General features: G+C 38.6%; 1 protein-coding gene across 1 annotated transcript in view; it reads left to right on the forward strand.

Moving 5' to 3' along the window:
• cfdp1 (craniofacial development protein 1) overlaps positions 1 to 27,043 on the forward strand; it is a 134,290-nt gene that overhangs the window by 41,876 nt on the left and 65,371 nt on the right. Inside the window, exons 4-5 of the mRNA XM_028809395.2 lie at positions 5,901 to 6,016; positions 18,702 to 18,833. Coding sequence (XP_028665228.1) covers positions 5,901 to 6,016; positions 18,702 to 18,833 — 248 coding nt within the window. The remainder of the gene's footprint in view (positions 1 to 5,900; positions 6,017 to 18,701; positions 18,834 to 27,043) is intronic.

Raw genomic sequence — 27,043 nt, forward strand, 5'->3', positions numbered from 1 at the left:
TGAATGGGTATCACACAGGTTTAGCTTAGTGTGTAAATATTGGGTTTGTGATGTGGGGGGTATTTTTCATACGTGGATTACTCGTTTAGCCAGATGTAATTGTTGACGATTTGGCATGATCCTGGATCTGTCGGTTTTTCGAAACTCTTGCTGGATGTGTTGTCATAGCAGTACATCCAAGTCCTCAAACCTGTAAGGAGCAGGTTTGTTCTGTGTAAACAAGGATTAGCTCACACACTTAATCAGTGACTGTGCGTGGAATTCATTCAGTCATGGCTTCACCGTTCATGAATGAGCAACCAATTGATATCGGTGCGCAAATTATAAGAAGAGAATTTCATATAGAGAATGTTTTGCGCGATCGGCAAGATCCTTTATTGCTCCCGGAGGAAATTCTTTTCGAAATATACTGCTTTAGCTGAGGGGGAATATTGTACCTCAAAGATTTATTACCACCTTATATTTGAAGTCAAACTAGGCAAAGTCGGGCTCTCACAACCACACAGACAGTATGCATTGCTTTGAGGTTTTTTGCAAGCAGCACTTTTTTTTATATACAGTAATCCCTCGCTATATCGCGCTTCGACTTTCGCGGCTTCACTCTATCGCGGATTTTATATGTAAGCATATTTAAATATATATCGCGGATTTTTTGCTGGTTCGCGGATTTCTGCGGACAATGGGTCTTTTAATTTCTGGTACATGCTTCCTCAGTTGGTTTGCCCAGTTGATTTCATACAAGGGACGCTATTGGCAGATGGCTGAGAAGCTACCCAACTTACTTTTCTCTCTCTCTCTCTTGCTCTGACATTCTCTGCTCCTGATGGAGGGGGTGTGAGCAGGGGGGCTGTTCGCACACCTAGATGATACGGACGCTCGTCTAAAAATGCTGAAAGATTACCTTCACGTTGCTCCCTTCTGTGCAGCTGCTTCGTGAAGCGACATGCTGCACAGTGCTTCGCATACTTAAAAGCTCGAAGGGCACGTATTGATTTTTGCTTGTTTGTTTTTCTCTGACATTCTCTGCTCCTGACGGAGGGGGTGTGAGCTGCTGCCTTCATTGCAACTGCTTTGTGCCGCTGTGCTTTGCATACTTAAAAGCCAAACAACCCTATTGATTTGTTTGCTTTTCTCTCTCTCTCTGACATTCTCTGCTCTTGATGCGCACTCCTTTGAAGAGGAAGATATGTTTGCATGAACAGTCATCTCTGTCTTGTCATGGAGCACAGTTTAAACTTTTGAAAAAGAGACAAATGTTTGTTTGCAGTGTTTGAATAAAGTTCCAGTCTCTCTACAACTTCCTGTGTTTCTGTGCAAATCTGTGACCCAAGCATGACAATATAAAAATAACCATATAAAATATGGTTTCTACTTCGCGGATTTTCACCTTTCGCGGGGGGTTCTGGAACGCAACCCCCGCGATCGAGGAGGGATTACTGTACTGTAGGCGATGCGAAAAATCAGTCTAAAAGTGCAGTTTGCCAGGCAATTCGTAAAGTCTGTTTGGCTCTGAAATATTTCCTTCGGGTTTTCATAGTGTTTCCTGGACATCTGCGCATGCAGACAATAAAAGAGGCATTTCATGCCATTGCAGGTAGGTAATACGCAGGCAAAAACACCCACAGTTCCATAAAGAATCTCACAATCAGCCTAACATTGTCATTACCCAGGATTTCCAAATGTGATTGGGGCACATGGGACTGATCACAGTGGAGTTTGATCAAACATTATTTGGAAAATGTACCTCTCCTCCTGATGAATAATCAGACACAGTGGCTTCATCAAATAATTGACCTTCGTCAATATCTCATTGGTCAGACACAAGTTCTAGGGATATGACATTCCCTGCAACAGATGCAACAAAAAAAAGAGAGCTATATGGAACATAACTATGGCACACATTGAGGAGAAATATATGCAACGACCGTCCTTTACCTAAAATGAAGTGACCACTGCATCCTGCCACTCGTTCTGGGGAGGAGCTTCCCCACAGAATGCCCTCAGAAACAGGGCGATGAGCATTTTGCTGGATAGCCAACTGTTCTGCAGGGGTTAGGTCTGGACCGCGTGGACCTCCACCTGTTTTTTGCTTGTCTGCCTTCTTATTAGCTTTAAAATTAATGTTTTTTATATTATATGTGATTATGTCAACAATTCTTTAAATAGTTATACAGTAATCCCTCCTCCATCGCGGGGGTTGCGTTCCAGAGCCACCCGCGAAATAAGAAAATCCGCGAAGTAGAAACCATATGTTTATATGGTTATTTTTATATTGTCATGCTTGGGTCACAGATTTGCGCAGAATCACAGGAGGTTGTAGAGAGACAGGAACATTATTCAAACACTGCAAACAAACATTTGTCTCTTTTTCAAAAGTTTAAACTGTGCTCCATGACAAGACAGAGATGACAGTTCTGTCTCACAATTAAAAGAATGCAAACATATCTTCCTCTTCAAAGGAAACACAGAGGAAAGCAAACAAATCAATAGGGCTGTTTGTTTTTAAGTATGCGAAGCACCGCCGGTACAAAGCTGTTGAAGGCGGCAGCTCACACCCCCTCCGTCAGGAGCAGGGAGAGAGAGAGAGACAGAGAAAAACAAACTGAAAAATCAATACGTGCCCTTTGAGCTTTTAAGTATGTGAAGCACCGTGCAGCATGGCGCTTCAGGAAGCAGCTGCACACAGAAGGTAGCAACGTGAAGATAATCTTTCAGCATTTTTAGACGAGCGTCCGTATCGTCTAGGTGTGCGAACAGCCCCCCTGCTCACACCCCCTACGTCAGGATCACAGAAAGTCAGCGCAAGAGAGAGAAGAAAAGTAAGTTGGGTAGCTTCTCAGCCATCTGCCAATAGCGTCCCTTGTATGAAATCAACTGGGCAAACCAACTGAGGAAGCATGTACCAGAAATTAAAAGACCCATTGTCCTCAGAAATCCGCGAACCAGCAAAAAATCCGCGATATATATTTAAATATGCTTACATATAAAATCCGCGATAGAGTGAAGCCGCGAAAGGCGAAGCGCGATATAGCGAGGGATCACTGTATACCAATATTTACCAGTTTGAAGTATATTCTTGTACTTCACTTTAACCTGTTCCCATGTTCTCCTTGTGCTCACATTTGATCTGGAATTATAACATATTAAATAATAATTAATCTGACACATAGGAAATGAAACGCTGCTTTCAGTAAGTACAATGAACACTACTTCGTGTTTAATTTATCAGCTACTTTTTGCCAGCCACCTTTTCTGGTTTGGGCTGCTTTTGCAGTGTTACCCCTTGTGCATATTAAATCTTGAAATTCTTCATGTCCTTTGAATAAAAGGTCCTGCTCCACTTGTGTGAAAAAAAAATGCGCCCGTTCTTTTGTCATTTTGTTACAGCCTATCAAAGACTTGCTGATCATGTTTTCTAGACTCAATATATATGGGCTTTTCAATCAGCACGGGCGTGCACATTCATCTTGGATGATTAGATCCAGCTAGACTAATCTACCACGCGTCTGCGTTTGAAAAACTGACTTATCCCGGATGAGTTTCACCGGCATAAACTCATCCAAGATGAGGCATCTGATCTCGGATGATTTAAGCGACGTATGGAAAATACCCCCGTGGTGGTCGGAGACACGAACACAGAATTCAATGCATGTTCTTCTGAGCGGGCTTTCTTTATTGCATGCGTGCTGTCTGTCTGATGTACCAAACCCGCAGTTCCTGTCTTTCCTTTTTCTTTCTCTACATAACCAATCACCACACGATAAATGTCTTTGTGAAAATTATACGTAGTTATAAACTTAGACCACGGAGTGTTCAGAACTTTAAAAAAATCTTCGTTTATACATGTTTAATTATGCCATCCATTCAGGATTGCGCCCATCCCAGTAAGCATTGTGTGCGAGGCAGGAGCAAATCCTGAACGTGGCTCAAGCACATCGCAGGGTGAATACAAGCAATACATACACTAGCAGGGTTAATATAGCATAACAAAACCCCACAAGCAGGGTACACCCGGGACCCCATTGCTGTGAGGCAGCAGTGCAACCTCCATGCCACCGTGCCCCCACATGATTAATACATACTTTAATGCATTTCATCATGACAATTATATCAAGTATTTATGTTAGCATTCTAAATGTTCAGGGAGCAGGAATATCATGAAATTAATGTATTCTGTGTGCTGACTGCGCCTCCTCTCAGTGTAAGAGGAAGTCAGTTCAAGAAGCAGTAGAGATTTAATAAGGCTCCGGGAACACTTAACACAAAGCATTTAATATATTACATAACGTATGACTGGGTTTGAGAAAATCTAGTAAATTAAATATTCATTTTAAGATGAAGTTTAGTTTACGATGCTCTACTTTAATAACAAATTCCGAGAATAAAGTCGACATGTCGAATTTAATCTCGACAAACGGCGAGAATAAAGCAGAAATGTCAAGAATAAAGTCAACATGTCGTCACACTATTACACAGTACCCAGGTACATTACACAGTATTGAAAAAAATAAAACAAGTACAACTTGGCTTGCAGTATTATCCCGTAGTATAGAAACAGTATTCACAAATTTGAACATAATGGTCCACATCCGACCCTTTAAATCCAAGGTATCTCCAGACAAAAGGCATGACTCCTTTTTCCAGCAAAAGTTCTTCTGTGTCATCATTTTCAACTTTATCGTCTGCTACAGCTTCAGTTTCAGAATGTTCTCTGTCCATTTTCACCCGGTAATTCCTCCACTACAGTAATCCCTCACTTATCGCGGGAGATAGGTTCCAAGGCCGACCGCGATAACTGAATTTCCGCAAAGTAGGAACACCATATTTATTTAATTATTTAACGTGTATTTGGACGTTTTTAAACCCTCCCTGTATTGTTTACAACCCACCCTTTACTCTATTAATAAAAGGGACAACTGCTAAGCAATATGAAATCGGTAGATAAGTTTACACTTACTGTATAGCGAAGTACACGTAGCTATATATGCCGTGATGATGGTGATGAATATGCTGCGCAGTAAAAATGATGACGATGAAGGTGGTAATCCCCTGAATGCAGTAGCAAGAGCACGTTAATGCTGAATGAGTGAGATGAGACTTCCTGGTTAATGCAGCACTCCGTCGCTGAGCCAATCAGCAGCACACAGGAACTTAACTGCATGCTCTGATTGGGTAGCTTCTCAGCCATCCGCCAATAGCATCTCTTGTATGAAATCAACTGGGCAAACCAACTGAGGAAGCAAATACCAGAAGTAAAAAGACCCATTGTCTGCAGAAACCCGCGAAGCAGTGAAAAATCCGCATTATATATTTAGATATGCTTACATGTGAATCCGCGAAAAGTGAACCGCGAAGTAGCGAGGGATTACTGTACCACATGTACTCTGTGTTTAGCGGTGTAGCAATGAAAAAAAAAAAGCCCCAGCGCAACACCAGTGTAGCAGTGAAAAAGGTCCCCCTTAAACAGTTTCCCGCAGCGCCACGTTCTGAATGTTGTTCAGGCAATTTTAAACCAGTGTTGCGGTATAAGAAAAATCCATAACATAACAAAAATAAAAAAAAGGTTTTCGGTATGAACCGGTATACCGCCCAGCACTAGTTAGTAGTGTTGTGCACAAATACTTACTTATTTATCATATTCATCCTTTGTGTAACTACCACCCCCTCTTCTTTCAGTTTTATTAATAATGCCTTTTTAATATTTATATTTAGTAATTTGAATCCTTACAATGGTTCTGGGCAATAAAAAGAGTTTTCATTTACACAATCTTTACATTTTAGTATGTTGATTTTATTTTAGATTAAATTCACAATTGATTTTTCTCTATAGAGACAGAGTGAAACTTTTTATATTTAAATGGCATATTTTACTTACCTATTGTGTCAAATTCTTCTGGCAGATAATTCCTGACCAGCATCATGAAGGTAATAAAACAAAGGAAGTTTTTGAGCCATCAAAAGAGCCATCAAAAATCACCATCACAAAAGTGTTTGATTTTGCTGGAGAAGAGGTTCGGTAAGTAGATTCATAAGATTTTTAACCTAAAAGAAAAAAGTATTAGCCTCAGGTGTATCTTTGTGAAATAAACGAAATGGGCTCATCTCTCACTAAATAATGCATGTTTCCTTGATAAATCAAAAGCCATTTCTTCCTGTACAATTTATGTAATGTAATTTGGGAGAGGGGAAAAGTTTTTTTTCATCAGTTTTGGTGAATGCATATCCTGAACGTATGTTTTCATGGTTCTTTGACAAAAAGTGTTGTGACAGGGCACAGCTACAGGCTGCTTTCAGAGATGCTAGCTTCTTGCCAGTAAGTGCAAATGCCAACATATTTCGGTTTTTGATTTCTGTACTAGAAGCAGATTCCATCAATCAGTCATTAAGTTATTATTAATACCCTAAGTTCTTGTCAATAAGCCGCGGCTTATCTAAGGAAAAAAGTTGTGAAAATGAAAAAATAGAATATCGGCTTATACATAAGTCCGGCTTATACATCCATCGCGGGGGTTGCGTTCCAGAGCCACCCGCGAAATAAGAATATCCGCGAAGTAGAAACCATATGTTTATATGGTTATTTTTATATTGTCATGCTTGGGTCACAGATTTGCGCAGAAACACAGGAGGTTGTAGAGAGACAGGAACGTTATTCAAACACTGCAAACAAACATTTGTCTCTTTTTCAAAAGTTTAAACTGTGCTCCATGACAAGACAGAGATGACAGTTCCGTCTCACAATTAAAAGAATGCAAACATATCTTCCTCTTCAAAGGAGTGAAGCAAACAAATCAATATGTCTGTTTGGCTTTTAAGTATGCGAAGCACCGCGGCACAAAGCTGTTGAAGGCGGCAGCTCACACCCCCTCCGTCAGGAGCAGACAAAGAGAGAGAGAGGGAGAGTTTGTTTTTCAGTCAAAAATCAATACGTGCCCTTCGAGCTTTTAAGTATGCGAAGCACTGTGCAGCATGTCTTTTCAGGAATCAGCTTTACAAAAGATAGCAAAGTGAAGATAATCTTTCAGCATTTTTAGACGAGCGTCCGTATCGTCTAGGTGTGCAAACAGACCCCCTGCTCAATCCCCATACGTCAGGATCACAGATAGTCAGCGCAAGAGAGAGAGAGAACAGTAAGCCGGGTAGCTTCTCAGCCATCTGCCAATAGCGTCCCTTGTATGAAATCAACTGGGCAAACCAACTGAGGAAGCATGTACCAGAAATTAAAAGACCCATTGTCCGCAGAAATCCGCGATATATATTTAAATATGCTTACATATAAAATCACAATTTAAATGACCGCTACGCGCTCGTGTTGACTCGGCGACGCCCAGAGCAGAAAGAACGCGCTCCGGCCGCTCCAACCGCGCCATGCGGGGAGTGAGAGAGACGGCAATATCTCACACTCTCTCCCCCCTTAAAGAAATTAAATGGGCGCGAGTGAGACCACTGACCTCCCTCCCTTCTATTAGTTATAGGTTATAGTACGTTCGGCTTATCCATGAGTCCGGCTTATCTATGATACGATTTTATTTTAAAAATTCGTATGATTTTTGGTCTCCGGCTAATACATGAGTCCGGCTTATAGACAAGAACTTAGGGTATATGTCCCTGTTTTGAGGCATATGTTACAGCATTGATCAGGGTAATTTTTTAAGCACATTTTCAATCTGGTATTAAGTGACAAATTAACTTGTTTTATTTGAGGGCTCTAATTTGATGGCTGCCTAAGCAATGAAAAAAATTATTAACTTGACAAATTAATTTTACTTGGCCAACATGGTAACAGAGTTGTTAGCCCTGCTACTTCAGTCATTTAGTCTTGAAACATCCTGCACCTCGCTGTTTCCTGTGTGAAGTTGGCATGGTCTCCACATGTCTTTGCTGGTTTTCAGGCCAAATCACTGAAGATCTGCAGATTAGGTTAATTGGCAATTCCACATTTGCACTATGAGAATGTGGGTGTGAGACATGAGACGGACTGACAGCTTGCCTGTTTTGTTCCTAATGTTGCAAGGATAGGCTCCGCGACTGTGCATCCCTAAATTAGATTAAGCAGATTCTGAGAATGTTTTATGTTTAGGTTCTTGTACACACAAGGTACAGTTTTACAAGAGAATATACTCTGTTGTGGGCCACAAATCATGTTCTTGATGCTCTCAGTAAAAAGAACATAAACAGTTTTGGAAATAACTGATGTGGGAAAATGAGAGCATTAGCAAGCCATAGAATTAAATAATGTGTTTCATTAACAATGGGAAATGGCTTCTAATTAAGGAACTGGTTGCAAGCTAATTAAAATGAAGGCTAAAGAAGGATGTTCTGTTAGCAGCAGTAAAGTGTTACTAATTAAGGAAATGGCTGAAACAAAAATCTACAGTACTCAATGATCTGGGTTTGACACCCCTTCCTTAGATCATTAAAGGGTGGATTCTTTCCAATTACTTCGTAAAATCTATAAAGGCTTCAAAACTGGTTAGTATAGTTTCACCCATGTATACTGAAAGTTTAGAAAAGTTGGGAAGACTTTATTTTAATAATGTTTCTAACTACCAAATAGTAAAAGTATCCTGCTACCAGAAGGTTGCAATTGAGAAGTAATTATTAGTATAGAGGACTTGCATTGGTCAAGAGGTATTTCAACCTCCTACCAACTGTCTGTGGCATCACACTCTGTGTTAGGTAATGTTCCTGCTAACTGGTAGTTTTCCTTTTCTACTGCAACCTGAAGAAGACATTTTTCCATTTCTGTATAAATGTCCCTGCCAGTTTCCTCTCAAGGGCACCTAGCATACTTATTGGATATCCTGCCCCAAATGGTGCCCATTTCTCACCGTAGCATACACCACAACTGGGAGTGTCTATTTTCTCCCACTTCTACGGCCTTGCTAAAGACCTTTAATTCTGTGACACCTTTTCCTGACTATAGTAACCTTGTCTAATGGGCTACACGTAGCTGTTTGTTTTAAAAAAATAAAAAAAAAAAGGTACAGCACCCCAAATCATTTAATTTTTCTAGCTTTGATATTATTGTTGTTTTAGAATGATATGTCTTATAGCTTTTTAATGCATCAGGCAATTGGGCTAATTATCATGATTCAAACTGTTATTCAGTTGTGCTTTGCCACAGTCGAAAGAGGGGGTAATCTCACAAATTCCACGTTCACCCTTGGAAAGTTGGATTTGGGAGCTGCCTTTGGTCCACAAATTCCATTCTTTTAAAACGGCTTTTCCTAACTGCCACCTTCATGATTGGCAGTAAATATTCTGAAGTGCGAGGTTTGCTTAATTTCTCCAGGAACTTTGTACTTGTACCTGATACTTAGAAACTAAATTTCTAGTGACATCAGGCCGGCTTTCTCTCATCCAGTGCTACATGACAAGTCCAGCAGCACACACTTTTTATTATTTATTCTTTTGTCTTTGCACCCTCCATCCATTCATTATCCAACCTGCTATATCCTAACTACAGGGTCACGGGAGTCTGCTGGAGCCAATCCCAGCCAACACAGGGCGCAAGGCAGGAAACAAAACCCAGGCAGGTCGCCAGCCCACCGCAGGGCACACACACACAAACCATGCACACACTAGGGACAATTTAGAATCACCAATGCACCTAACCTGCATGTCTTTGGACTGTGGGAAGAAACTGGAGTACCTGGAGGAAACCCACGCAGACATGGGGAGAACATGCAAACTCCACGCAGGGAGGACCCGGGAAGTGAACCCGGATCTCCTAACTGCGAGGCAGAAGCGGTACCCACTGCGCTACCGTGCCTTCCTCTTTGCACCCTTATAAATGCAAAACATTTTTGATAACATATGTGATGTGTACAGTTTTGTATGTGGTGTTTATTTTTTTATGTATGTGTAATGGCTTTTTTTTTTTTTTTTTTAAATTCCAACAATATTCTACAAGATAATTCCTGACCACAAGATGGCAGAATTGCTCTAAGAAGTAAAAGTTCACAGAAAAGCACTTAATTAGTAGCTTCAAAGCAAGCTCTTTCTGTTTCTGTCTGTCTCTCTCACTCTGATATTTTGGGTCTCAGAATACTTGAATCTGTTTAAAAAAATTCTATTCCAAATTAATTAATTTTGCTTTCTTTTGAAACAATACAGTACATCATAAAGCTGAATTAAACTTGCAAAACACTTAGAACCGCATACAGGTATGAAATATTTGTATACAGCCTTAAAAAACAGGCATTCTGTGTGAAATATTAAAATAATATGGCTTATGACTTTTACAAGAGCTAAAGATCACATTTGAATGCTTCTCATTAAGCAAATTCTAAAAAGTAGAATATTATCTTAATCTGATTTGTTCAATACAATTTAAATGTTTCTCACTTCTTCATTTTTGTTACATTTATTTTCCTCTCAATGTTTCATTAAACCTTGTTGGACTTTACTAATGCTGGAAAAATACAGCAATATATTAGTCTTTTTTAAACATTGGCAATACAGAGAAAAATAGAACAGCTGACATCCAAATAGAAGCACCTGTCTCAATTATTGTGTCACTAGATAGCACCTTACCACCTAATTCCATGTTTTGTGTTTTTGTTCTGGAATGACAGACATTCTGGCAGTCCTCGGGTAAATTCCACACTTAATTCCCAGCTGCCATTTAAAGTGAAAGTCACCCAGAACTGTATTTTGTCTTCCAGTTTTTCTACATGCATAACATGGCCCCACTAATCCTTAAATGTAAGGCTTCCAGAATTTTTAATTCTATAATAAATAAACATGAAGTGTCTGTTTAAATATTAGTCATGATCAAGTACACATACAATCATTTTTGCTATTCTGTTGAATATTTCTTTAAAGGAAAATCAAACAAGGGAACATTTATATAACAATACTGTATGTATGTTGATATTTCTAGCTTACAATCTAAAGAACAAATATTTTAATTTAGATTTTTAGTCTAGATACAGTAAGTACTGTATATTACATTTTCTTGATATAAGTCACTTTCTTGCATTAATTTTATAGTATGATGATTGCTATTGAAAAGTGTGCATAAAGTGATATACACATATCATCAGTACACGCACAATGATATGCAGCTCCTACACCTTTAAGGGAAAAAAGGGATAATGTTTTTTTTCCCACACCTAAAAGGACAGATGGTAAGAGACAGATTTTGGCTGTATAGTCTTCGTCAGAAATATACAGCTGAAATGTTGTTGTCTATTACTCTTTTACTGTAGAATTAACCTTTAACACTATTTTTTGTCTTTACTGATGCATGCTGACACAGACCTTCACTAACTTCATACACCTTTATAATGTCTGCTAGATTATTTTGAAAACATTTTGCAATAGTTACAGATCTATTACTAAAAATAATACTCTTTATGTGAAAAGTATAGCAAACACTTAAACATCGTTTTTCTGTTTTCACTTATATTTATCTAGGGCTTTACATTTGCTGTGAATTGAAAGATGATTGTCATTGACATTTTCATTTAACGTTGAAGGCCTTGGTATGTTCAAGAGCTGATTTAACATTGTACAGCTGTGCTGATGAGTCACAGAACTGAAAACAGGTGCAAATTTTAAATACACCTCTCTAAAGCTTTCTGAATATCTCCTTGAATTGATAATCAGATTTGTGTATTGCTTTTGATATTTTGAGTTGAAGCAGAACTTCCTTTTTTGATATGATTATCACCCATTTTTTTCATAAATAAAATACTCTTCTGATGTGATTTTAATTCTTTTTTTATGCTTCATTTCATTAGGGAAACAATTTTAATTATTCTATTTTTTTTGTGCCAAATTTTAAATAGGGAGATGGAAAGTATACAAACAAAGTAATAATGTATGCAGTTCACACAAAGTCCACAGTAGTATCCTGAATATTAAGCTGTGGTTTTATGCTTCAGATCCCATTCATTGATTTGTTTTTATCCTCTCTATGTTTCATATATGGAGCAAGTATTGTTTTCAACAGGAAAAACACATTTTGGTACTTCCAAAACATGGTCTGAGTATTTTGGAAAAGTTATGGAACAATGTTAAGAATTTTGTGGATTCTGTAACTCCGTTTGCTCTTATTAGTCTTAAGAGTTGATTAGGTTTTGGGTGAAGTCCAACAATTTGGCTTTGAACTTTTAAAGTTCAGGATTTTCAAAAACTATAGTCACAGCAGCTAAACTTGAATTTTTAGAGAAATATTGATTACATTGTATGCCTTTGATTAAATTGCCACCGTGTATTTATTTGTGACAGGTACTTAATTTTTTGTTTAAAATAAATTTTTCTTATTTTGAACTTGGCACCTTCGGTTTTTGAGTTGGTGTACTAGTCCCAGCTGTATGATGGAAGGTGCCAAAGTCTGCTTCTTCTCCCCTGATTTTTATATCAGAAATTAAACAAACCACAAGTAAAGGAATTAATACAAAATTCATATGTTTACAAGTGAATTAATTTATTAATTGTTCAAACTGAAGACCTTAAAACATGGCTTCCAAATAAGCTCAAATATTTAACATTTTTATTTAAATAAATTAGTTATTTTTTAAATACAGTTGCCTTTAAAGCCAACTAAAGTGTGAAAAATAACTTCAGTGGTATTGCATCTTGCATATATTTTGGTAATTTCACACTTAATAATGTTCTCAAGTTGTTAATATCGAGAAAGTTATCTACTGACCAGATGTTAAAGTTGACATGGATGACCAGTTTTGTCCATTCTGAAATCTAACACAAGATGCATAGTAATTGTTTCTTGTGTTTAGGTAATATTTGATGCTTTATTAGTGTTTAGCCCTAATTAAACAGTTTGTTTGAGCAAACAGGAATATCAGGGCATCATGCCACTGGGGACATTTAGGTTCTGCTGTATGTGTCCGGGGTCATGGAAATAATTTATCCTGATTACGGTATCACCTGGAGTTGATGTCATAAGGAAAAGGCTTTTCTTACTGATCTCTTTTAAACAATTTATAAAGTGCCATGCAATTTTGTCATTTACTGGGAACAGTACACATTTTGACATTTTAAAAATGGTAATGACCCCAGAAGACTTTAACAAACATTTTTAAAATAACAGTTTTGACTTGGTAATCACAACCGGGCTATGCAGAATGTTTTTGACTGGTTTCTTCGTACTAAAATAGAAAGCCTTTATTGACATTGAAAAAATACAACAAAATTTCGAAAGGAGGAAGAGGTGCTCTGGAGATGTGTTGTAAGATCACGTGCGTAGGTTATACTCACCAGATCTAAGGAAAAGAGATCAGACAAAGACCAATCCATAATTTCATCCTTTTGAATGTTCATATTAAATCTTATAGAACCTAGCTCATTACAGGAATACTGGTTCCCATTCCAGGAGCCATGCCTGACAGTGCTGTTCACCATCAAGTACCTTGGTGTCATGTAATCCATATAGTGCTATCTGAAAAAGCACTGTGTAGTTGCCATGTAGACTTGCCATCCACAAGGCAAGGACTGAGGATCAGGTACACTGCCTCTTGGAATACTAGGTTTTGGCAGTGAAAGCAGCCTCTAAGTATATTGAATAGAACTTCTTTGTCAAGAAGGAGCTGGAGCTTCTAGGAGAAGATGCAGATAGAGGAACAGAATGTTTGATCTGCCTTTAGAATGGTTTATTGTGAGTGGATTTCATGTTCAAATATGTGAAATCATTTTTACATCAGAAAGTTTACAACTGTCTTTCTGCAAGTTTCTGGAAGTGCTCTTTTTTTATAACTTGAAACTTTGAACATTGTTTTCTGAAATAATAGGTTCTTCTGCTCCAACATACAGATTAGAAGATGTACACATGGCATACATTCAGGTGTGATTGTTGTCTTAGTTAACTGATTTGAAAGTTGGAGAATTTTAAATTTTTTACTTACTTTTAAAGAGTCTGTTAACAAATTTTGGTTTATTAAATATTTTTAATAATTAGACAATGGTGATATAATGCATTTACATGGGTCAGTAGACTACATTAAATATACACTTTTTAACAGCACTTTACAATATCATGAAGTTAAAAACATAGCCCACATAGGTCTTGTGGTGACTCAGTAGCTTTGATATAAAGCAGATTCCTATTCAATTGATTTAAAAATGGCTATGATCAATGCCCTGTTGTTACTTGTGGAGAATCAATGACTAACTGTAGTTTACATTTCTTAAAACATAACATTTTTGAAAGATGTACCCAAACAGTTAAAATTGTTGGTTGCTTCGGACCATGATGTAAAGCAGGTTTGTAGTTCTACCAATAAAATAATAATGTCGGGAGAAATACTAAATTATAATGTGCAGATAAGGCAGACTTGAAGCGTTTTTTAGTATAACGTACTATATATACCGAGTATATATTTGTTCACTCTGTGCTTTCAAAGTGATGCTTACATAATTCCTTTTCTCGTATGTTAATTTACAAATAAGTGACATTTGCTTCTTTACTTTTATGGTTTAAGTTACCTCAAGCAGCTTCCGCATGCACCTCTCCTGACAGTTGACCAACTTGTTGTTGGATTTACCATCTAGAACGCCTGGCTCTGTGTGAGTCCCAATATCCCCATTCCAGGTGAGGTCCCCTTTGATTTAATTGAGAATGTCTAGTCCAAATTTATTGTCTTGTGTGCATAGTACAATGCAATTCTTATTTGCATGTCTACCCAAAACAGTGGCAATAATACAATTGCAATAAAAGACACTCACATGTTAAAAAGTGTGTGTGTGTGTGTGTATGTATGTGTAATATATATATATATGGAATTTATATTTGCAAGCATTTTATAAATAGGGCTCTCAAATTATATCAAAATCTTGGATCGAATATTCATAATTAAAAACATATTTAAATATATTCTAACATAGGATAAATTTTCTTAGTGCCACTTCATTTTTATTGTGTTTTTATGCTTCATTATTATTATTTTTTTGTTTTTTTGCTTTGCATGGAGAACTTGACTCATGAACTGACACTCCTCCACAAAAAAGGATTTTATATAAGTCGTGGCATGGTGAATCTATTCACATTTCACAAAGGGAGTTTGTGAAAGTACTAAATGTTGCATTGTAATGATAAATAGTATTGCTTCATTATATTTTTAAAAGTTGTTAAAACATCATAAGAACCACAGGTTGTATTTGTTTGTTTTTTTATTCATTTTTTTTAATCCGCTTATAAAAGGTCAATTTCATAAGTTGGCAGAGCAAGGTGGTGGTAGTCAAAGAATAACATAAATGACTGACAGACTAAATTAAATTATTTTCCCCTTTACAGATTTGGCAAAAATAGTAAACTTAAGTTTTCATTTAAGCTTTAAGGATATGTGTCAAGCCAGCAGCCTCGAAAAGACACGTTTTGGTTGAGGTAGCTAAGTATGATCTCCCAACATTAAATATGCAGTTTAAAATTGCCATTTTTAAAGCAGTTATAATAATTAAAGAAAAATCAGATTAAAGTCAGTTATGTTCCCATGTTTATGTTTAATGAGAAAGGAAGTCATCCATCCATCTATCCATCCATTTTCCAACCCGCTGAATCCAAACACAGGGTCACTGGGGTCTGCTGGAGCCAATCCCAGCCAACACAGGGCACAAGGCAGGAACCAATCCCAGGCAGGGTACCAACCCACCGCAGGACGAAAGGAAGCCAGCCTTTGTTTATTAGGATGAATGCTTAATGGCCTTACGACATTGAATGAGGATCTGAGGTTCAAGAGTGAAATGTAATGGGATCAGGAAAACAAAACCGTACTTCTAAGGTGCTGGAGAACGCTTTAGAATGTGTTAGTAGTACAACTGTTAACAAAAAGCAAAGCAGAGCAACAGGAAAAATCTGTCTTTTTTATATATATATATATATATATATATATATATAAATGGTGATACAAATTCACAATTTAAAAATGGTGATCGTAGAAGTGACTAGTTCTAAAGTGCAAGTTACTGTTGATACTTTCTGAGTTTATAATTACAGGTGCTGGTCATAAAATTAGAATATCATGACAAAGTTGATTTATTTCAGTAATTCCATTCAAAAAGTGAAACTTGTATATTAGATTCATTCATTACACACAGACTGATGTATTTCAAATGTTTATTTCTTTTAATGTTGATGATTATAACTGACAACTAATGAAAGTCCCAAATTCAGTATCTCGGAAAATTAGAATATCAATTAAGACCAATGCAAAAAAAGGATTTTTAGAAATGTTGGCCAACTGAAAGGTATGAACATCAAAAGTATGAGCATGTACAGCACTCAATATTTAGCTGGGGCTCCTTTGGCCTGGATTACTGCAGCAATGCGGCGTGGCATGGAGTCGATCAGTCTGTGGCACTGCTCAGGTATTATGAGAGCCCATGTTGCTCTGGTAGTGGCCTTCAGCTCTTCTGAATTGTTGGGTCTGGCGTATTGCATCTTCCTCTTCACAATACTCCATAGATTTTCTATGGGGTTAAGGTCAGGTGAGTTTGCTGCCCAATCAAGAACAGGGATACCTTGGTCCTTAAACCAGGTACTGGTAGCTTTAGCACTGTGTGCAGGTGCCAGGTCCTGTTGGAAAATGAAATCTGCATCTCCATAAAGTTCGTCAGCAGCAGGAAGCATGAAGTGCTCTAAAACTTCCTGGTAGACGGCTGCGTTGACCTTGGACCTCAGAAAACACAATGGACCAACACCAGCAGATGACATGGCACCCCAAACCATTACTGACTGTGGAAACTTTACACTGGACCTCATGCAACGTGGATTCTGTGCCTCTCTTCTCTTCCTCCAGACTCTGGGACCTTGATTTCCAAAGGAAATGCAAAATTTACTTTCATCAGAGAACATAACTTTGGACCACTCAGCAGCAGTCCAGTCCTTTTTGTCTTTAGCCCAGGCGAGACGCTTCTGATGCTGTCTCTTGTTCAAGAGTGGCTTGACACAAGGAATGCGACAGCTGAAACCCATGTCTTGCATACGTCTGTGCGTGGTGGTTCTTGAAGCACTGACTTCAGCTGCAGTCCACTCTTTGTGAATCTCCCCCACATTTTTGAATGGGTTTTGTTTCACAATCCTCTCCAAGGTGCAGTTATCCCTATTGCTTGTACACTTTTTTTCTACCACATCTTGTCCTTCCCTTCGCCTCTCTATTAATGTGCTTGGACACAGAGCTCTGTGAACAGCCAGCCTCTTTAGCAATGACCTTTTGTGTCTTGCCCTCCTTGTGCAAGGTTTCAATGGTCGTCTTTGGCACAAAACCCTTTAGCTAATGTGTTACTCCAGCAGCATAGTCTCAGGCCTTACTCAAGGTCTGAGCATTGTATGGTGGCATCCAGGTTAAGAAATTATTGTGCTTTTTTTTTTTTTTTAATTATTTAACATCCATGGTGGTATGGAAAACAAGCAGTTCATTAAGTATTACGAAAGACACTTCATAAAGCTGAGCATGGACAAAGAAATTCATCAAATGAAAACATTCTAAGTAACATTTTTGTTTTTACTAATGCATATTTTATGTGCTGAATCACAATGTGAACAGAAGCTTGTAACTTTACACTGTTCTGTTCTGAAAAAAAAATCTCAATTTATGCCTGTTGCAACAAATAATTGTAAAGATCAGATATTTGGTACTTAAGGGATAGCCATTTTAAAAAGATTATTAAAGTTGAAGAAAAATGACTGGTAGAGAGGAAAATGCAGTATATAACAACAATAATAGTACAACAAAAAAAAATATTTTTTGAGCATCCTTAAACCTTACTATTTTTGCTTCGCCTTGAGTTTATCAAAAATCATAGATATTTACAAAACTCCGCAAAATGCTATGAAGTCAATCAGACAAGTGAAAGTGAACTAGTTTTAAGTGGATTATTGTGGAGTGATCTTTTTAAGTGTTCCTGATGGCTAGGGAAAAATCTGCCATCTATGCTGTAACAATTACTGTGGCCTAAAATGTTACATGAACGATGAGGCACCACTGTGCCTCTCTATGACAAAAATGAATAGAATATCAGAACAGTTACATTTTTTGCAGACAGGAAGCATGAATTCATTAAGGTTTGTTTTGTCTCCCTTAAATTCAGTAGCAGGTAATCTCCTCTCTCAAGCAGAAAAATACTGCTCATTCATTGCTGCTGCTGCCAAATAAGCGCAACTCTAAGGCATGTGGATTTTTCACTCCTTCTTGTTTGCATCATTGCCGCATCTGGGTAATATTATTAAAGGCTTCATTGCCGCATCTGGGTAATATTATTAAAGGCTTAGGGTGCCATATTACATACAGATCATATACAAGTCAATACAAAAAAGACCTTACCTTTTAAGACACAAATAAACCAATGCATTTCCAGTTTCATTTGGCATTTATGTTTTGTGTATTCACAACTTTGCAGTAATGTTTATCCTACTGCAATGGTCAGTGTCGAATACTCTGGTTGGGACTGTACCATCCAACATTTGTAGTTCAGATCTGTAGTAGCATCGTGGTTCTCTGGGGGTGGGGGGTTTGTTTAAGATGGTTGCACAGTGAATTTCCAAGAAAACATTTAGTAAACAAGGTAATCAGTGAACACAGAATATTTGCTGCAAAAGACTCTTTGGGAAACTTTGCCAGTTAACACTAATCCTTATGTATACCACCGTTCCCATTCTGGATTAGCTTTTGGAATATTAATCTAAATAGGTGAACTTTCTTTTATGGTGGACTTTGTTTTTATCCTTTATTTTTTTCAAGGGTGAGTAAAGAAGTAGACTCCTATTCTAAAGAGGCAAAGTCATTCATGAAGAAGGTTGAAGAAGATTCTGGAAAGCAACCAAGCACTGAAGGGACAGATGTGTCAAGCTATTCTGGAGCCTGCAGCTCTGGGTGAGTAACATGTTTGCAATTTAATAGATAACACTTGTATTTTGGTTAGACATGCCAGCATGAATTTCATTATGATATATATAATATGTATATATGTATATAATTATATATATATATATATGTGTGTGTGTATATATACAGTGCATCCGGAAAGTATTCACAGCGCATCACTTTTTCCACATTTTGTTGTTACAGCCTTATTCCAAAATGGATTAAATTACTTTTTTTCCTCAGAATTCTACATACAACACCCCATAATGACAACGTGAAAAAAGTCTACTAGAGATTTTTGCAAATTTATTAAAAATAAAAAAATTGAGAAAGCACATGTACATATGTATTCACAGCCTTTGCCATGAAGCTCAAAATTGAGCTCAGGTGCATCCTGTTTCCCCTGATCATCCTTGAGATGTTTCTGCAGCTTAATTGGAGTCCACCTGTGGTAAATTCAGTTGATTGGACATGATTTGGAAAGGCACACACCTGTCTATATAAGGTCCCACAGTTGACAGTTCATGTCAGAGCACAAACCAAGCATGAAGTCAAAGGAATTGTCTGTAGACCTCCGAGACAGGATTATCTCGAGGCACAAATCTGGGGAAGGTTAAAGAAAAATTTCTGCTGCTTTGAAGGTCCCAATGAGCACAGTGGCCTCCATCATCCGTAAGTGGAAGAAGTTCGAAACCACCAGGACTCTTCCTAGAGCTGGCTGGCCATCTAAACTGAGCGATCGGGGGAGAAGGACCTTAGTCAGGGAGGTGACCAAGAACCCGATGGTCACTCTGTCAGAGCTCCAGAGGTCCTCTGTGGAGAGAGGAGAATCTTCCAGAAGGACAATCATCTCTGCAGCAATCCACCAATCAGGCCTATATGGTAGAGTGGCCAGACGGAAGCCACTCCTTAGTAAAAGGTACATGGCAGCCTGCCTGGAGTTTGCCAAAAGGCACCTGAAGGACTCTCAGACCATGAGAAAGAATATTCTCTGGTCTGATGAGACAAAGATTGAACTCTTTGGTGTGAATGCCAGGCGTCACGTTTGGAGGAAACCAGGCACCGCTCATCACCAGGCCAATACTGTCCCTACAGTGAAGCGTGGTGGTGGCAGCATCATGCTGTCTGGATGTTTTTCAGCGGCAGAGACTAGTCAGGATAAAGGGAAAGATGACTGCAGCAATGTACAGAGACATCCTGGATGAAAACCTGCTCCAGAGCACTCTTGACCTCAGACTGGGGCGACGGTTCATCTTTCAGCAGGACGACGACCCTAAGCACACATCCAAGATATCAAAGGAGTGGCTTCAGGACAACTCTGTGAATGTCCTTGAGTGGCCCAGCCAGAGCCCAGACTTGAATCCAATTGAACATCTCTGGAGATCTCTTAAAATGGCTGTGCACCGACGCTTCCCATCCAACCTGATGGAGCTTGAGAGGTGCTGCAAAGAGGAATGGGCGAAACTGGCCAAGGATAGGTGTGCCAAGCATGTGGCATCATATTCAAAAAGACTTGAGGCTGTAATTGCTGCCAAAGGTGCATCGAGTATTGAGCAAAAGCTGTGAATACTTATGTACATGTGATTTCTCAGTTTTTTTTATTTTTAATAAATTTGCAAAAACCTCAAGTAAACTTTTTTCACGTTGTCATTATGGGGTGTTGTGTGTAGAATTCTGAGGAAAAAAATGAATTTTAATCCATTTTGGAATAAGGCTGTAACATAACAAAATGTGGAAAAAGTGATGCACTGTGAATACTTTCCAGATGCACTATATAACACATTTTGTCAGGAGTGGCTACGGCGGGGATGAAACAAGGGCTGGAAGTGGTCAAGAGTAGGAACAAAAAGTCAGTACCGTGCGAGCCTCTAATTCAGTGCGCATATACACCATCTGAACAGTGATTCAGATACTGGCATCCCTAAACAGTTAACTATATATTCAAGTACTCATACACACCTCTTATGTAACTATTATTTCTAATTCAGCAACTTTTTGAAAATATTTAAAAAGACACAGTTTTTATTAGAAAAAATATCTGCAGGAAGATTAACACTAATATGGAGATTTGAATACATTTTAACATTGGTTTCTTTTTTGACAGTACATTAATTTGGTTAAGTGATACTTACCGTGAATATTGAAGATTAATGTTATGTGTATGTTCTTTAAAGGTTGCAACATTTGATTATTTAAAATGATTATGTATGTAACCCATCAGTCTTATTTATTTTTTGTGTAGTTTCTCATTAGACACATTCCCTTTTTGTTCCCCAGGCGTGAAAATGATTTTCATGCTTTATTCTTTTATTACTTGTGGTCACCAGCTGCAGCTCTAAAAATGCAGAGAAAAGTTTGAATTGAAATGGAGCTGACTCGGCATGTTCATAGCCAAAATCCAGATTTATGTTGTGCTTGATGTGTTCTGCAAAGACTGTTTGCTACTGTGAAGCCAGCTTTGTAAATGGATGTGTGAACATTTTTTCACATTTGGTTCCAGTCTTGTGAAAGCTAAGTTGCTTATTATATTTTATAACATGCAGAACTCAGCAGATATTCTTCAATCAGCTGCTAGACACAAGGAAATATAAATTAATTATATAACGTTAAGGCAAATATCCCCACTTGGTTACCTAATAGTAAACAAGTGTATCAAGGTAAAATTGAGTGATTGCACATTTTCTCACATTTAGACGTTAACATATTTATTTATTTGATACCTTTATCCAAGGCATCTTACAACATTTATAATACAATTAGTTAAATTTCATGGTTACACAGTGTCAGTAGCGGGACTTGATCCCATATGCTCTGTGTTTTAAAGTCCAAAGCCTTAACCACTACACCACACTGCACAGTTCCTAAAGGGAATACAGCAGATAAGATGAGTGCAGAGAAGATAAATCTAAAAGAAGAAAGATTTGTGGAGATAGCTGAACGCTGAAAGCCAAAAATGTAGACAAAGAAGAGGCTTTGGATGAATATTCTCAGAACTTGAGACTAAGAGTTTCTAAAACTTTCGGGATACAGGAGTGACAGAACGGGTCAGAGGAAAAGTTCATGTGGTAGTGTTTATTCTGTACAATTTTTGATATTCATTATGTTGATAGCTTGTACTTCTAGAAAGTAAAATTATATTTTAAGAAGAGTAGAATTCCAGTGTATCAATATGCTATATTTTCTGGTTATCATATAGCCAGATAGACTTTAAGGCTCTTAATACTGTGTTTCCCTGAAAATAAGACCTACTCTGAAAATAAGCCCTAGCATGATTTTCAGGCTGCTCTGTAATATAAGTCCTACCCTAAAAATAAGCCCTAGTCAAGATCGTCAGCTGAAAAGTAAGGCGCCTAAGGCCAGGTTTATACTTCACGCGATGTGACACGTGTGCCCGAAACATCCATTAAATTCCGAGGACATCTTGCCACAATATCCCTGAAAAGGATGTTTAATGATTACATCCATCAATTCGGGGATGCACCCATTCCAGCAAACATTGGTGCAAGATAGAAACAAAATCCCTGGACAGGGCATCAGCTCATCACAAGGTGAACACAAGCACACACATACACTAACGTCATTGTAGCTTCACCAAATCCCCACACCTTCATGTCTTTAGATGGAAAACTGAGCACACTGTGGAAACCCACCAGGAAAACATGAAAACTCCAAGCAGGGATCACAAGGGACGTGACTTGAATGTGTTCTGTGTGGCGATGCTACTTGACGCTGCTGTCAGGTCAGCAGGAAGCCCCAGAAGCGTGTAACGATTTAACAACTGGGTCAGTTTTAAGATGACGTTTACGATGGTCTACTTTAATGATAAAGTAAACTACGAGGTTAAAGTGGACATTTCGAGTTTAAAGCCGAAATTTCCACTTTAATCACAAAATAGACATTTTCATTATGTCCTTATTTTTTTCTCTGTGGCTCAAATACGCCACCATACATTCTGATGGTATTGTGAAGGTGCAAAAAAAAAAAAAAAAAAAAAAAAAGACGGCACAGAAGATGGTATGTGAGACTTTTAAAATGTATCATGTTATTACTTTGGGGAATATGCAACACATGAATATCAAAGCAACATGAATATGTATGTCGGCATTTTGCTTCACCACATTGAACCATTCATCAAATATCAAAGCATGCACATCGATCCTGGAGGATCCTAAAAGCGACTGGAGTAGCAAGAAATTCAGACTGGAATTCAGGGTTTGAATGTGAAGAGTTATGATGATATTCCAGAAGAAGATGACATGACTATATTTGGATAAATGTATATTGTTGTACATGAATAAATATATATATATATTTATTATCTATTACTGTATATCCCCTGAAAATAAGACCTAGTGCATGTTTTGGAGCAAAAATTAATATAAGATTTTCAGGGAAACACGGTAGACTGTTTTATAAAAGAATTTATTCAAGGCTGAACAGAGAAGCGAGACCAGCTTTATAGAAAGTGAAGAGTATTATAAAAGAGGTTGAAGATGGTTTTGTAGGAGAGGAATAAGAAATTTGACTCAACATGATTTGAGCATTGATCATCTTCTTTTTCTTTCAGCTGCTCCCGTTAGGGGTCGCTACAGCGGATCATCTTCTTCCATATCTTTGTCCTCTGTATCTTGTTCTGTTACACCCATCACCTGCATGTCTTCTCTCACCATATCCATAAACCTTCTCTTATGCCTTCCTCTTTTTCTCTTGCCTGGCAGCTCTATCTTTAGCATCCTTCTCCCAAGATACTCAGCATCTCTCCTCTGCACATGTCCAAACCAGCGCAATCTCGCCTCTCTGACTTTGTCTCCTAACTGTTCATCTTGAGCTGACCCTCTAATGTACTCATTTCTAATCCTATCCATCCTCGTCACACCCAATGCAAATCTTAGCATCTTTAACTCTGCTACCTCCAGCTCTGTCTCCTGCTTTCTGGTCAGTGCCACTGTCTCCAACCCATATAACATAGCTGGTCTCACTACTGTCCTGTAGACCTCCCCTTTCATTCTTGCTGATATCCGTCTGTCACAAATCACTCCTGACACTCTTCTCCACCCATTCCACCTTGCCTGCACTCTCTTTTTCACCTCTCTTCCACAATCCCCATTACTCTGTACGGTTGATCCCAAGTATTTAAACTCATCCACTTTCGCCAACTCTACTCCTTGCATCCTCACCATTCCACTGACTTCCCTCTCATTTGCACACATGTATTCTGTCTTGTTCCTACTGACCTTCATTCCTCTCCTTTCTAGAGCATATCTCCACCTCTCCAGGGTCTCCTCAACCTGCTCCCTACTATCGCTACAGATCACAATGTCATCAGCAAACATCATAGTCCACGGGGACTCCTGTCTAATCTCTTCTGTCAACCTGTCCATCACCATTGCAAATAAGAAAGGGCTCAGAGCCGATCCCTGATGCAATCCCACCTCCACTTTGAATGCATCCGTCATTCCTACTGCAGACCTCACCATGGTCACACTTCCCTCGTACATATCTTTTACAACTTATATACTTCTCTGCCACTCCCGACTTCCTCATACAATACCACAACTCCACTCGAGGCACCCTGTCATATGCTTTCTACGGGTCCACAAAAATGCAATGCAACTGCTTCTGGCCTTCTCTATACTTCTCCATGAATACCCTCAGAGAAAACATTGCATCTGTGGTGCTCTTTCTTGGCATGAAACCATACTGTTGCTCACTAATCATCACCTCACTTCTTAACCTAGCTTCCACTATTCTTTCCCATGACTTCATGCTGTGGCTCATCAATTTTATCCCCCTGTAGTTGCTACAGCTCTGCACATCCCCCTTATTCTTAAATATCTGCACCAGTACACTTCTGTTCCACTCCTCAGGTATCCTCTCACTTTCCAAGATTCCATTAAACAATCTGGTTAAAAACTCCACTGCCATCTCACCTAAACACCTCCATGCTCCCACAGGTATGTCATCTGGACCAATGGCTTTTCTAGTTCTTCATCCTCTTCACAGCTGTCCTTACTTCTTCCTTGCTAATCTGTTGCACTTCCTGATTCACTATCTCCACATCATCCAACCTCTTCTCTCTCTCGTTCTATTCATTCATCAGCCTCTGATCAATGATTTGAGCGTTGATCTCAACTGTAAATAAATAAATGAAAACTTTAGGCTTATGCCCTTCTATTAAAGGCCGCTCTCCAGATATGCAAAGTGTAATAAAATACCGTATTTTTTGCTCCATAAGACGCACCTGACCATTAGACGCACCTAGGTTTAGAGGAGGAAAACAAGAAAAAAAATATTCTGAACCAAATGGTGTACTAATATGTTTAATAAAATATAGCAGAGTAATATTTCAACTATGTAAATTCAATAGTCGGTATTAAGAAACATCATCACTTTCATTAACAAATAAGGAGAGACTTTAAGGTTCAAGCACTCTTCTAGTTTTATGGAAACCCCAAGAACTCCTCATCGCTAGTGTCAGAATTTATGAAGCTCAGTTGCTCACAATCACTTTGCAGGAGCACGTACCTATCATCACACAGCATAACCTGTCCAGAGCCACCAGGGGACAAAGCACATTTGGACCAATGCTCCCTGAAGTTATATCGCCAGTCTAGTCCCATCTATATTTGTAATGCCACAAAACCCTTCATCTCGTGTTTTGTTGTGGGTTTCCAGTTTGAAAAACGAGAATGCGGTGCAAGCACAGCCCTCGATTCAAAAAATTGTTCTGCATACCTGTTTGTCTCGTCTGACAGTAGCTGAAAGGCAGCTTCAGGAAAGAACAGCCAAGTCCAACAGCAAGCCATACTGTCTTGTGAAGTCTGGTAGCCAGTTTGGCTCCCACAGATCAATGTCTAGGTATTCTTCCCACACGAACCTTGCCATAGGTGCATCGGCTGCACGAATGCGCTCAGCTGGGGTGGCATCGGCTGGTGTCCCAATCAGCTGATGCCCGATCTCCTGATCACTCTCGACAAAATCAGATTCTGAAAAATCAGAGTCCGACTCATTGATAATGCGCAAAACATCGTCTGCTGAGTATTTTGTTTTCTGCACTCGCATCGCTCCCTCATGAGATGTCGATGCCATCTTGCCTTTGTTTACATTTGTTTACATTTCGCAACTCACGCACATGCAAGGATTAGATGCCGAGTCAATGAGTCTAACATTCCTCCAAGCACAGAGGGAATGCCTGTAACGTAACAGTGAGTTTTGTCGCTCTGTACCCCTGGATGTCGACTTTTGTCAGGTAATACACATCATGGTCAGTGACGCAATATTCGCTCCATAAGACGCACAGACATTTCCAACCTTCTTTTGGGGGGAAAAAAAGTGTGTCTTATGGTGCGAAAAATACGGTAAGTGGTCCAGTGGAAGCAAAATTGGATTTCTGATCAACTGCGGTGAAGGGGAATGTTTGTAGGAGTTGTGGCTGGACTTCCTTTTTCTAAGCTAGAAGCCGCAAAGGATGAATTGATGCATTGGGAAAGCTATATATGTATTGGCCAAAGTGTGACAGACCAGTGGTAAGGTTTGAAATAAAGGAGAAAGATACATACAAGAATACCTACTCCATACAAAACCTTTATCAGTATGTAGTCTGTTTGGGGATTATTCCACATATTATTTTTATTATCCAGTTAACAACTACAGTATTACAGTACTGTGAGGTTGTAAAAAGTGCAAGCACTGCATATTGTGAATACTGACTGACTACAAACATTGCTAGTACACATGAAAAACTCCTGGTACTCCAAACAGCAAAACTGAGAAGCACTAGTATACAACAACAACAGCATTTATTTATATAGCACATTTTCATACAAAAAAGTAGCTCAAAGTGGTTTACATAGTGAAGCAAAGAAAAATAAAGGACAAAATAAGAAATTAAAATAAGACAACATTAGTTAACATAGAATAAGAGTAAGGTCCGATGGCCAGGGAGGACAGAAAAAACAAAAAAAAACTCCAGACGGCTGGAGAAAAAAATAAAATCTACAGGGGTTCCAGGCCACAAGACTGCCCAGTCTCCTCTGGGCATTCTACCTAACATAAATTAAATAGTCCTCTTTGTATTTCGGGTTCTCACGGAAGGACTTGATGATGATGGTCATGCAGACTTCTGGCTTTTAATCCATCACTGTTGGAACATCACAGTGCTTTGAGTAGATGGTGGTGGCTTCCACCACCAAAAGGAAACCGGAAAAAGAAGCGGAAGA

Source organism: Erpetoichthys calabaricus, chromosome 9 (assembly GCF_900747795.2).
Source record: "Erpetoichthys calabaricus chromosome 9, fErpCal1.3, whole genome shotgun sequence".
Lineage (NCBI taxonomy): Eukaryota > Metazoa > Chordata > Cladistia > Polypteriformes > Polypteridae > Erpetoichthys > Erpetoichthys calabaricus.